General features: G+C 34.5%; 1 protein-coding gene across 8 annotated transcripts in view; it reads right to left on the reverse strand.

Annotated features, from left to right (window-relative positions):
• The window catches only part of LOC123014944 (tyrosine-protein phosphatase Lar), a 225,594-nt gene that overhangs the window by 86,287 nt on the left and 124,878 nt on the right, over window positions 1-14,429 (reverse strand). For all 8 annotated transcript variants that reach the window (XM_044414279.1, XM_044414284.1, XM_044414283.1 and 5 more), the window contains one exon: window positions 6,327-6,415. In XM_044414279.1, the coding sequence (XP_044270214.1) occupies window positions 6,327-6,408 (82 nt within the window). In that variant the 5' untranslated portion in view covers window positions 6,409-6,415. The remainder of the gene's footprint in view (window positions 1-6,326; window positions 6,416-14,429) is intronic.

Raw genomic sequence — 14,429 nt, forward strand, 5'->3', positions numbered from 1 at the left:
TGAAAGAAAACAACAGAAAACATTATACACTGTCCGACATAATATACGGCAAGCAAATCGATACGCGTCACCGTGAATATTTCATTCTGTTTCAAAGTGAGAAATTCTGTTAATGGTAGAAATTGGTGTGCATTTTTCATCGCGATGCATATGCGATTTACATAGTCATGAAATTTTAATCGAGTCCTCTCTACGTGCCTTCTCTTTGTCTTCCCTAGTAGGTACTCTGTAAAAACTCACGAATCTGCGAAAACAAATATCCTGTATTCGCGCCAACAATGAACCGTTTCGACAAAAAACAGCCCAGAAATGTCACTCCGACCCAAGGGTGGATCGCGTGTTATGTCGTCATTTTCGTTCGTGTAACGTTTGCGCGTCTCATGCCGTATTAATCGAGTGCGCTTGCACGGTAGTTCGCAACAAAGAAACATAAAAAGCTTATTTCTATAAAGTTTGGGATTTAAAACAAACAGCACCCTACCCTTTTCAGATCCAGATCCCTGACAATTACCGCTAAAAGCTGAGACCGCGCGTCCGGCCAAGCTTGTGTGTTATGTATAAATAAACCTCTGAAATCGGAGACTTAATCCCGTGCAAATGCGCTAATTTAATTAAATTTACCTGAGGATGGTCCATTAAAAAAACACAACAAACGCTAAACAAGCTAATGGCGGACAGCGAAAATGACGTGACTTATGGCCAATTTCATTAGACATCTGCGGTTTGTACGCTCGCAATTGAGATTTATTTTTGTCGAGCGACACACTTCGCCTGGTCGTCTTGGTTTCCTACCTAAGATTTCCCCGGAGAGCGACTCTAATTTGATAAGGGTGTAATTGCAAAAATGGTGAATTAAGAATAAAGCCTAATAAAAAAATCTCTTTGCAGAAAATTTCATTTTGGAACTCCGAAAACAGCCACTTACTTACTTCGAATAATAATGTTCTGAAAAATTTCTATAAAAATTGTTAACTCTTCATCTATCACTTTTACACTGGCCGCCAAAATTAACCAAACAACTAAAATTTTGCGATTTTTGACTTAAAGAAAAAACTTTGTAGATCATTATAATTTAATTCAATAACATTTCTAGTTTTGTCTTCTAAATGTGATACTCAAAAGACGAAGGCACTGTTTTTTTACGTATTTTTTTTATACTAAGCTGTGGAGTGCGACAGAGACAAACTTAAGTTTTTATTGATTCCAGATTACTGCCCATTCTTTTCTGAATTATGTACCACATTTTCCATAATTTTAATTCTTGAGACATGAAAGATATATCTTCAAAAAAAGCATTACATTTCCGATTTCAATGAATGTTCGTATTAAGTAGGCCGAATGTGCCAAAACGTCAAAATAGGCGCATGTAAGCTTCCAATAAATTAACCGTTTTACTTGTTGTAATCCTTTAAAGTTCCAAGTTTTTCAGATTTTTTGAGTTCAAAGACGTAATTGTGCTCTTTTGGTGACATAAGCAATAATTTTCGGTTTAACTATCTTTTTATGTAGCCTACTTTCTGAACAAATATTTAGTAACATTAGAAAAGCAACGTCTTTTTTAATGCTTTGAATCTCTGGGGCACCAAAAGATAAAATTTTGAAACAAATTGGTCCTCATTCAGAGAAGAACGGGCAGTAATCTGAAATAAGTAAAAACTTAATTTTGTCTCTGTTGCACACTGCAGTTCAGTATAAAGAAAGTAAAAAAAAACAGTGCTCTCGTCTTTTAGGTATAACATTTACAAGACAAAACTAGAAATGTCATTGAATTAAATTACATTGCTCTGCAAAGTTCGTACTTTAAGCCGAACAAAAATTCGTGGAAATCCGACAAAGAATAACAAAAATATTGCAATGTAAAAAAATCGCAAAATTTTAGTTGTCCGGTTAATTTTGACGGCCATTGTATATTATATCAACTTGTCTGTAACTACAAACTTGTAACTGCAAAATCATAAACATAAAATAACAAAATAAAAAAAGAATATATCGGATGATTCAAAAATGTATGACATAATGTTAACAACGAATACCCCTCTACAAAATCGAATAGATAGCACAATATTTATTAACCCACCTAAAAAAAGGAAAATTACAGCCTTCCAAAAATCGTTATTTTTGTTATTGTTTATCCGATTATTATGAAACTTTAGGAGACAAAAAGACACTCTTTGAATTGAGTAAACGAAAATCTTGTAAAAGCTATACATTTGCGGTGACAATGGCGCCCTTCCAGTTTTTAAGTCATAATTTTTTTAAGCCTAATCAGTTTTTCTTAAAAAAAGTGCTCTTGTTTCATATCGCCAAAATGTAATGAGTTAATTGGGTTTAAACTAAACTCTACACGGCGCTGAAAATCAAATTTATGAATTTTGAGTGTACCATCACCTTGGAAACAAATCACTAAGGATGATATCGCTACCAATGCTGTCACATTTAATGTCAATTTCATTAAATCCAAAGTAAGATATTTTTTTCATATTGCTTTTTGGAAAACTGTAATTTTTCTTTTTTCTGAAATAGGTCAATAAATACTGCGCTAATCATTCTCATTCATAGAGAGGTATTCTCGTATTCGCCATACATTTTTGAATCACCCAATATTTCAATATGTGGCCATACAAACTATCTTTTCGTTTGCAATGCCAGTTTACCTTTAGACAACCAAAATTACTTAAAATGTAACTTTCTAACAGCAATTGGATTTCTCTATTGTTACATTGGCAATATCGCAACTACATTTTTTGAGATAAAATAAGTCACAAAAATGTATTTTCTGCATACAAGAAGAATCTGTCTTACACCACAAAGAAATTTAAAAATAGAAAAAAATTAAAAAATAACAGAAACGCTATAAAAAGTCGTCGGTATTGCATAAAATATCATATTGTGAAATAAATTTCAGACCAATGTGACCTGTGAATTAATGTAGACAGAAGATAATATGAAACTTGTCATTTTCATATCTTCTGTCTCATTAAACGTCACTGACAAAAATTATAAGAAATGTATATGAAAGCACGGTATAAATAAATAAACATACATAAGGAACAGACACTGTTAGAATGCACTTTTTTTACCGTTAGGTATCATCAACAAGGGAAAAAAGCTTACACACGAATCGAGTGTTGTAGTGATCGTTAAAAAGTCGCTGTTTTCGAAGAGAAGGCAACTTGAGCAATTTTACTCCAGGCAAAAGTCATAATATACAAGAAAAACATTGCGGGCCGGATATTGCTAAATCAAGAATAATACGCGAGCGGAACTTTTCCCCCTGAAACCAAATCATGCAATCAACCGAACGTTTAGGATTTATCTTTATTTTTTACAAGTCCACCTTTTTTGTTGCTCGTTATTTTTAACGTTAAGGGAGTGCCTGAATTGTTTGCTTCGACAACATTTCTGAATTCAGTTCAAGGTGCCTTTACACAAGTTACTCTCAACAGAATTTACATTTTTTTTACACAAAATTGATAAACATAATATTGAAATCAAAATAAAATGATCGAAATTCAATTTAATGTGGGTACTCGTACATTGAAAACCTTGAACTAAGATCTAGACCAAACGACAGACGTCGACATGCGCTTCAGTATCGATACTAATAAAACTTTTATTATAATAAATAACAATTTTGTTACACTAATAAACTTTTAGTTAAAGTAAAACAGCAACTTTATTCATCACGTGGACATAAACTTTACTACCCTAGTAAACTTTTTTCAAAAATTACTCAATGTTTAAATTGAGAAAGGTTTGTTTCGTAAAATTAATATGGGCAATATGGAAAATATGACCAAAAACAAGCTTCTGGGAATCTAGAAGAGCAAATAGCTAATGTAGTTAGTCTATTTTATAACTTTTTAGAAACATAAAGCAAGTATTTAATTTACCATTCCCAATATTAGTACAGAAAATTAGCAATCAACTAATTGTAGAAAAATATGTAATGTGATGCTAAACAATTTGTTTAGCAATGGTAACAGCCTTTCATCAATAGTTTATTAATTACATTACCACACAAACAATTTTCCATTAAAACATGGCTAATAGTAAAATGCCATTCAAAATCAAACAATGCAAAAAGTGTTTTCTCACTATATTAAAAATCATTGTTTTTGCTCCTACAAAAGCATCAATTACGGCATAAGATGATGATGATGAACGTATTATAAAAAATCGAGGGTGTCAGCAACATGACATTAATTAGTTAATGTGCCTCTATGTGGTTATGTACGAAATGAGAGGGGCGCAAGAGGCCGCTTCTAATGTCAACATGGATTACTTTAATGATTGTTATTGCAATGGACGACAAGAAAGACAAACTCAAGAACGGAACGTTTTAATTATTTTATCTTATAACAGTGGGAAAACTGAAGAAGGCGTAAAATGAAATTTCAATTCTTTTACAACTTCTCTCTGACAAAAAATTGCACATTTGTGCATTCTAATCAAAACAGACACCAGTAAAATCATCATAGAATTTAATTCAATTCTGACTAGATAAAAAAATGTTTGCTTATGCTTTGATTTTCTTCCAACACTAATGCTAGTCAGCTTGAAAGCTCAAACAGTAATTCATATTAATTTTATTAAATTAGTTCAAGCGTAAAAAGGCAACAACAGATGTGAAACCTGTTATTAACAGGTGTGGGTAATTCGGATCGTGGACAGAAATAATAAAATTCCGTCCATCGTCCAATAAATGAAATAAGCGAAAAGTGCTGTTTCAAATCGGCGTAATCGGCGTAACGACGTGACAGTTTGAATATTCGACAGTCCAAAATGTTTTTCTGAACAAGACTTCAGTCCAAATATACATTATTGCATATTTACCGATTTCATATCGCAATCGTAATGATAACTGACAGTAAAATGAAATAACTGAAAATGAATTGGTTCATGGATTACACAGTACTGTAATTTATTACTTAATGGAATAATTTAATCAAAATATCTCAACGAAACTTATTGCTGTCCGACATATCAGTTCTGCTTCAGTAATTAACCTAGTCGTTAGATTGAATACAGTCTTATCCAATTTACTTCATCACAATTGCAGACTGACAAAAAATCGATAGAGATCTGTTTCAATCTAGAAAGGAGCTCCTGAAAAATTCTCCCTGCCCGTTGAATAAATTAATCGCAGGATAACCTCTGGCCCTGGCTAAAAAAGGACCCTTCTGATGAAAAATTACGGGGTAATTTCGAAGTAGATGGAAAATGTTCCAAATTAACGGCTAGTGAATAATTTATCGGGCACTTACTCGATGTAGGTTCGCATATACCGCTCGGGATAGACATCAGGACACAGGTGAATCCTATTTCAACATTCAAATATTTATTATTCCCACTAACCATCAGTCAATACCTAAGGTATCCTCCGACAACAAAACCGGGCCAAGGATAAAGAGACCTTACCTGAAGACAGCGGTTTAAACTTAAAATTCGCTCAGTCGCAAAGCAACTATTTTATCTAAATTTTTAATATACGTTTCGTTCGTTATTCTATTGCATTGTCAGACCTAGTTTCAATTTGTCCTTTTATTGTATTGCAGACGTTTAAAAAAGTAAGCAATACACTTTTCTAAACCAAATGACAAATAATTCGTTATTCTCACTCCAAAAAAATCTCAAGAAAAAAGCGACAATTCTAGTTCCTGATTCTCATTTAATTTCTTGCGTTCACCGCGACAAATTCCATAATCCTTACAATCTTTTTGTTTCGTTTTTTTCTTCGTGGTCTGATTTACGCCAGACATCCAAGAAGAGAAAATTTCCTCGGCAATCGCGTTACTGCTGTGATTTTTCTTAGAAGAAAGCGTAGGAAGAAAAAACCTACGAACGTCTTTCGGAAGAATTAAATTATCAGACTGATGGGCGCCGGAGAATCGTAAATTGCAATGAAGTTAAATTGCCGAAATAAATAATAGGACGGTTAGGTGTGGGTGATATTTTGTCGCCCGAAAAACCAACCACGTCAAAGAGGAGGAATTTCGCGTGGAGAGCTTAAACCTCACCGACATTATGAAATTCAGAATACGCTCTCTCTAGTCAAATTTATTCCGGATTTTCGCGTTCTCCTGTGTGTTTGTAGAAATATCATTGCAGATATTAAACCAGAGAAAAGAGTTTTTCTCTTCCGATAAAAGATTGCACAATAAAAGTAACTTAGTCAAAGTTTTCAGATGTTTAGAATCAACATCGGCTGAACTCGTGCTAGTAAATCACTATTTAATTGAAGTCTGCTGGTATATCTTGAGTGCATTCGGAGTTGTATAGATGATAGTCATGCGACTGTAGACGGATGAAAAAAAGTAACTTACCATTGGAGAGAACTTGGCCTGTAGTTGCGAGGATGATGATGACCAAGACCGATACCCCCGATAATATCCCGGGGAACGTCATCGTCTACCTAGATATGGAATAAGAAAAAACAGATATAGCAAACCGTTTTAGGTATCCTTTGTTGTGGAGGAGCGGTAATTGTATCACAGGTACACTTTAAAATAAACACACTACGGAGAATCACAGTTGGACTTCAGAGAGCGTCACAATCCACCCCCTTCAAAGAGGAAAATTACAACTATAATACGACGACGAAACGTTTGGAAGTGCGTCAAAAAACCACGAAATTGCAACACTACGACATCCTATGAATATAAACGTCGACTTTACAACACTCATAAAATTGAACTAGCGATGAAATATTGATATGACTCGGTGATTCTTATTCGAGCCGTCATGGCAAGTCGCAATCTCCAGCTTTCTTCCTGTGGTTGGACGAGCTAGTGCGATTCGAGGAGGTCCTCATTTTCCACGTCTATTTCCCACACCATTGGAGGACGAAGATTTACGAACTTAGTGGACCTGAACGCGGATGATTTTCATCTTTTCAAATTAGTCACGTGTCTTTAAGAACAGTGCCGAAGAAAGGGCGTGCTTTTGTCGCCGGTAGCGTGGCCACTACTGACGCGTGCGAGAGACCTGGACGCCAAGCGTCAGTGACGCCGCGGCGCACGTTCGACGCGCCGGCCCGCGTCTTGTACATGCAGATGCAGAGATTACCATCTCGAGTGGCTGCCATTAGCCACCCCGAAACTAGATTGGTTTTCGATTATATCGTCTGATGTTCGCGTCGAAACGAGTTGACGATTGCCCTCGAACTACCCGATATACGACAATTGATCACTCGCTCGCTTACACACAATCCCAACTTTTCAATTCATAACTTATTTAATGGCACCACGCTAAAGCATTACCGTCACGTAAGCGCGTACGACCCCTGCGAAACTAAATTAGAAAGGTTTTTTTCCGAGAGCTATAGGGTGTATGAAAGCCGGAACACTATTCTTTCCAACGAGAGTCATTAATTATTTCTCTTTATTTGCGCGTTTATCGACAGTTGTTTCAAAGTCAATGGAGACGCGATCAAGTAATCACGTATCTTTGACGTCTCAATAGAAATTTTGTTGCAAAAACACTCAATACTTATTTAGTACTGCATCATAAGCATTTTTATCTGTGAACAATCTGAAAATACTTTTTTATTCAACTATAAAAAAATCGTAACAAGTTAATATCATCCCCAAAAGAACAGTTTACTTCAAGAATAACTTATAATATTTTTCCTACGACTGTAACCAAAAATAAATTTTTGCACGGCCGGGAGTAGAAATGAACTTTTGTTCAATACCTCCTTAGAAAGTGACCAATCTACATGGTTACCCGTGAGTGAAGGTTCCACTTTCGCTCACTGTTTTTGGCTCACGCGTTTTCACGTATTTTGTTTGTTTTCCTAGCAACACCTCCTCTCAATTATGTCATTTATTTTTGCTTCAATTTTTTTCCACTACTTATGGAGGTCTTGAACAAAACCAAATACAACTATTCTTATGTCAAAATTGTGACAGAAGTTATAATTCTCTCCCGAGGGAGAGAAATGAACTAACGACGGGAGGACGGGAGCAAATATTTGCTCATCCCGTTACTAAGCCATACATTCCCATTCATTGATAGATTCATTGTCAACAAACATTTTTATTGTTACCATGGTGTAATTTCAAAGAATGCATAATGCTTTATGCTAATTTTAAAATTTTATTAAGGAAATACTGCTAATTTCTTGGGTTTTTTAACTCAGGTCGTGCAAAAATAGTACATACACCACTAGAGAGAAATGCTATTATTCCTATGGTTCTTTATAAAATATAAATGGCACCTCAGGAATAATCGTGCATTTCTCTCCCTTTGTGTATAATGTACTATTTTCCATTCTAATTTCAAAAAAAAAATTAACCAATTTTCTTGCTGGATCATAGGAAAAATAATATGTATTACACTGAAAGAAAGTGTAAAAAAGGAGAGTCTCGGGCAGTAAAACATACACTTTCCTCTCCTGTATTCAAACAACTATACACGATCTGTCGTAAGTCTAGAACAAGTTCGTAGTTAGTTGTTGTCCAACATAATTATACAAAGTCTAAAAACTTGGTTGGTTTTTCAATTCAGCCTCTAGCCTTGAACTGACCGCCAACCAAACATGCGAGCAAAACTTAATTCTCATAGTAATTAGAAGAAAGCAATATACTACACTTATTAATGACATAGTTTTTATAAGTTACAATTCATTATACAAATCCAAAAAGAAAATAAAGTTTTAATGGAGTTAAAAAAATAAAAAAATTATCTATTAAAACTTTTTTCGGATTCATGTTTCAATTATAATTATTGATTCATAATTAATTTTAAATTGTGGAAAAATTTGCTTCCAATCATCAGATTACCTCCCTCGTTATTTAGATCGTCCCAAAAACCACGTTGCGGTGTGAACTCCCAATAAAAACGTCATGAGGGCGCATGCAAAAAAAAATTGCTATTTAAATCTGCTCGGACAGGAGAAAGACCAAAATTAATAATTAACTACTAGGTCGATTTTAAAATAAACGTAGGTGTACAAAAACGTGACGGTTGGATGTAATCAAAACCGTCAGAATAAAATGAAAACATTGCGGTTAGATCGTACCTAGTTCATCCATTTACTATCATCCGACAACAGCTACCGAATTCCATTAGCGGTATAGTGAAACTTACAATATAGCCGAGTTATTATTGAACTAATTTACGACCTGCCCACCCTACAGATGATTAATTTATCTGCCAGCGACCGCTTCAGCTTAGAACGAAGAAGTTCGTCGCTGCTTCAACCGTCCAAGTGGAGTTAATTTTCCAATCTAGTACACAACAATCAACGCATACAATAAGCTCATCTGCCATACAACACCTGATAATTAACAGACTTTCCCCTTGACGACACGGAGACGTAGAAATAGTGCCTCGCAAGAATTATACAAAAAATAAAAATAGAATAAAAACAAAAAAAGAAAGAAAGATCTATATTGGTGGTCCCATCCAATTATCTAAAGTCGATTCGGTCGAACTTTGCTAGTTAAAGATAGTTTGACGCAAATCCGATCGTCATGTGATTTATTTAAAACGCCAAAGCAGGTTCGTACTGTTGCAGCTCATCGGATAATGGCCAACCGGAAGCTGAGGCGGTTGCTGTGGACGCCAAACCACCGAGTAATGAACAAACTTTGGATCACCGGAGGGGCAAAAAATCAATCTAAATTCTATAGTAATTAGACACAAGAACAAAACAAAAATTAATACGAAAGAAAAGCTCCTTTAACCCCCAATAAAATTCGTAAGTGAATAATGATTCAACTTTTAAAATCATAGATGTTTTATTTTAATTACTTTTAGAAAAACCACTGCGGTACACTAGTTTTCAAATAAGTTAACCCGGCGCATCCACCATTCTTAAAAACTTTCTGTATTAATTTTATAAAAATATCTTACTGAAATTTAAACCGCAGACACGATAAATACTAAAAACCACATTTTAAAACTCCAGAACCTAATCAAAATATAGCTACTCAAATTTTCGTGTTTTTACACGAATAACGTATGCATACTTAATTAAGTTATTTAGTTCACTGTTTTTTTTTCTATATTGTTTTAAATCATTCAGCAATTCTTATTTTATTTCTAAAAACAATAAGACCGACGTTTTTAAAGACATAAACTTGTTTAACAAGCAAAAAATATCGCTACTGATAAAGTAAAATTACAATTCTTTGATCTTTGATCATTTTATTTTAATACATTCCATTGTATCTTTGTAGTAAGACAAAATACAATAATTTACCAAACACACTAAAGTCCTTTTTTATTATTTAAATAGGTAATAACAGCAGTTTGATGCTCCATTGGTACCATATAAGTGCTTGAAACCATTTATTGTGAACGATAATAACATTACTGTAAAAACAGCACGACATTCGATCAAAAGCACACTTTGGTCCTGATCCAGTTAATATCAGTTTGATTATTATTTATTACCCTTAGCATTTTTTTCAAATATGTATTTTAATTGGGACTATAAAAAACATAAACCCTGGGGGCTTTATAAAATCCACCTTTAATTTGTTTCATCATGTTTGATGTGTTTTAAACTAATATTTGCAATTGCGTTAAAAAACATACCGCGTAGCGACATTCAATTTTTTTACAGTTTTATCAACTCAATTAGTTCCACCAAAATATATTTATAAATAGATAAACTTGTTTTTTGTTGATGATAAATGTATAATATCATAAAATTTATTATCTCTTAAATCAGTAAACGTAATTGTTAGAGTTGAGAAGTCAACATTACTTCAATATCATCGTTCATACAAAATTGCAATTTCAGTTTAAACTGTAATAAATAGAACTCCTTAAAATTCTTGCTTACGTACAAAAGAAATCTACACTTAAAACAAGAAGATTTAGTTCTATAAAGAAACAATTTTTTCTCATTTTGTTTCATGAAAATTCCAACACAGAGTTTTGAAAAATTCATAATGGCACTATATACGTAAACTAAACTTTATGCATCTATCTCATTACAGTTACGATATTGCAAAGTGATAAGAGAAAACCCTGCAGCTTAAGCAAATTTCTGCAGGAAAAGTTACATTAACCTTGTAAGGATTATCTTTCCAATGGTTACCTTATTTAAATTTGCTGAAAAGTCAATTCGATGAATGTAAAGGGATCAAAGTTGACACGAAGACAATGGAACGAATCAGATGAAACAGCCGGACAAATATTTAATCTTTAATTAATTCCAGGAAAATCAATGGCCAAGCAGAACCTAGCGCATACCGACAATGATTGCTCCCTGGGAATTATTTAAATCGGAGAGCGGAGACGATTAGATGTGCAACGGTAACTGGTGCATACATTTTGCGATGCATCTAAATGGGACCACGGTTGACTATAGCTTAAATTAATGCAATACAGACTTAAATAAGCCACGGGCAAAAAGGGAAGACAGCGAATCCCTCACTTGACAAATTACCTTCATTTCGTCGTGTATAGACCCAGACCTGGCGTACCTATTAATTATGTTTACAAAAGCGATCCTCTAATAGAAACATCAGTCTTAACGGATTCGCACCTGTGTACGCAAAATATACTAAATTTTTACTAAAAAAGCAAAAGTTTTCGTCCGATTGTAAACGCGAAATGAGAAAATGTGCTCATGTGCAAAATGAGAATTCCTTCCGCTACTCTCTGTGTGTATCTAACGCAGAGTAGTGAGTTCCCAACATCATTTGCCCGATAGATACCTTCTTGGTTCTGCCATCCAATATAATTACGATGGTCGGCCACTTGAACAATTAAATTGCCGGTAAAGTCGTGGCCCCTGGAGATAAAGTTATTTACAGAACAAAATCCAAATTTGCATAAACGTATGCGTACAGGTGAACAAATCCCCCATTTCAACAAAAGATCTCCGAAAAGGTAATGTCTTTCCATTCGTTGCCCCTTTTCATTCTGTTCTAATCCAAGTAGAATCTTTTTTAATTAGGAATTGTGTCGTTTCATTCCAGGGAATTAGAAACGGAAACGTCAAGAAATCTCCAACCAAACTGACCACCGAGCCTTCAAATGGATACGCAAAATACCGCTTTACAAAATATAATTTTCTCAAACATAATAAAAGTGGTTGCGTTAATAAAACAATCCAAAATTACTTTATTGTTAGATGGCATTAAGGCTATTCCATGATAATAATACAATTATTAGTGCACGTAATTTACGCAAACCAAAGAAAAAAGTCTTTAAATATAGTTCTAACGCATATTAAGTAATTGTAAAATTATGCAAAGCAATCAAAAACTCAATTTTGTTTTCTTAAACCCGCAATTTGTTAGGTTTCCGTCATAAAAATGCGACGTCAGCTCACACTTTATGGCGGAGACTTTTTAGGTCCTCAAGGCAGACCAATTATTATTCGTCGCAAATAGAATTCTTTTGGTGGCACTTGTCCCAACGTACTCTTTCAAAAAGGGCTTCATCGTGGTTTTCCGGTTGACATTTGTCGCAATTATGAAACAGACAGATCTTGTAATTAACATTTCGAAATTGTTTTATCTCTCCAAAAGCACTTGTAAAGGCTCAGCATTATCACAATTCAAATGTCAAAGCTAATTATTTGACTTCGACCTCTCGCTAATTCCATTTCCGTTGCACAATGCCGACAGAACTAAGAACTTAATTTTTATTCGGATAACATAAAGGACGAATAATAAGCTCTGTCTCCCAACGTTCCATAATTTACCCAGGCAAAAATTAAAACTGACATTTGAAAATTGAATACCTCTCACCTCTCACTTTGTACTGAAACCAGTGTGGAAACGTATTCTTCGACTGATCTACCTACATGCTGAAATATTGATCCGGTAAAGAGTTCAAACTTTAAAAGCGCTTTAGATCTCCCGTTCCATTGTTAAGATTATATCAACTATTTAAGATTTTCTGTTCTCTTCTGTCTTTGACTCATAGAAGTGGATTATGAATTTCGAGCGATATATTCAAGAAGTTAAAAGATATACACAGAAAATCGATTTAGGTTATGTGTATTATGGTTCATTGATCGTAACTCTCAATAAGCGAAAATGAAATATAGCCGACACCTATTGGGCTGGAGCTTGTCGCAGGCTGAGTATTCACCGATAAAATATAGCCGACAGGGACTCTTACCTCAAATATTGCGTCGTGGATAACAAGAACGGTTGGAATTCATTTATGATAATTCTCGAAATGTTGTCGACAATGCTGAACGTCGTTAGGTCAATAAAGACAACTCATCCGACTCAAGTGAGAGAGATTTGAATAAAATACGATTCTCAGAAGGAGAATTCTTTTCTGACCATAATCGCAACTAAATCTAAAATAAATTTTTAAACATTGAAGTATAGTCTTCCACAATTTCAAGTGTTCCCAATATATTCTTCTTTGCAACTTTTTTTCTCCTTTAGTGCACACTGGTAGTTGACAATGGTCGTCGTTAGGTCAATCATAATTTTGAATAGAGTTCGAAGTTTACGGAGGCGTGTCCCACTGGCGGTTCAGGATGCGTGGGTCGCGTCAATACAACGTATCTATCAGTCCATATCAACCATCAAGATAGCTAATGTGTGTTTATATATTGTGGCGTGGAAACATTTATCCTACTTTCAGCAGTTAATCGAACCGAATTCATCCATTACTGGTCCGCAATTAAGCGTACACACAACATCCATTCTACTTTCGACTGGCACTCGGTTCGATATGGCCGACGGAAAGCATTCATTATGAAAGCCGATATTTCCATCCGACTGTGAAAAAGCACGGTGATGCGTCACCGGACGTTTTTCACCGCAAGCAGAACGGCGCTACTTTTAATTGCTGGTTTATACATGCAGCTCGACTAGAAAACGGACCATTATGCGACCGACCACTTCAATACCGTATGCAATTTGCACGGAAATATACGAGCTCTATCTTGGGAGACAAAAACTTTCTACTATAATCATGCCAACGAGTAGTTTGAATTATTTAGCTGATGTGAGTTTTCGCCTCTTTTCAGTTTTCAAATAGCTAAACTTTATCAATGTTTATATAACAAAAACTCTCATATTCAAGCGATTACTGAAAACAATTTTCTAAGACATCTACATACGTCACAATTCTAAAACACAAGCTCCGAAAAAATAATGAACTAAAAGTAAAGTAAAAAAAAAACAATTCCTAAATAAATAAATACGTCATTGTGTTACAGAATAAAAAGTTCCTATTACTTATTAAAATCGCCGTGTTGTTACATCATAATTTCCAAAAGACTGGGAAACTCCACATGAGAATATGAGAACAGGGGCTTCTTCTTCTTCAATTGTCCATAAGCTCGCCACCTTCATGTAGCATATTTCCCATAAGTAATTTCAATTGTAACTTATAAAGTAGTTCTTTTTCTTAAATTCTAACACATCTTTAAAACAAATACCTTTATCGAAGATCGTGATTAATATTATTCATCAAAAATTTCCCAATAGGCA

Source organism: Tribolium madens, unplaced genomic scaffold, assembly GCF_015345945.1.
Source record: "Tribolium madens isolate multiple individuals breed KSU strain unplaced genomic scaffold, Tmad_KSU_1.1 Scaffold_97;HRSCAF=244;Tcas5.2_LG3a, whole genome shotgun sequence".
NCBI lineage: Eukaryota > Metazoa > Arthropoda > Insecta > Coleoptera > Tenebrionidae > Tribolium > Tribolium madens.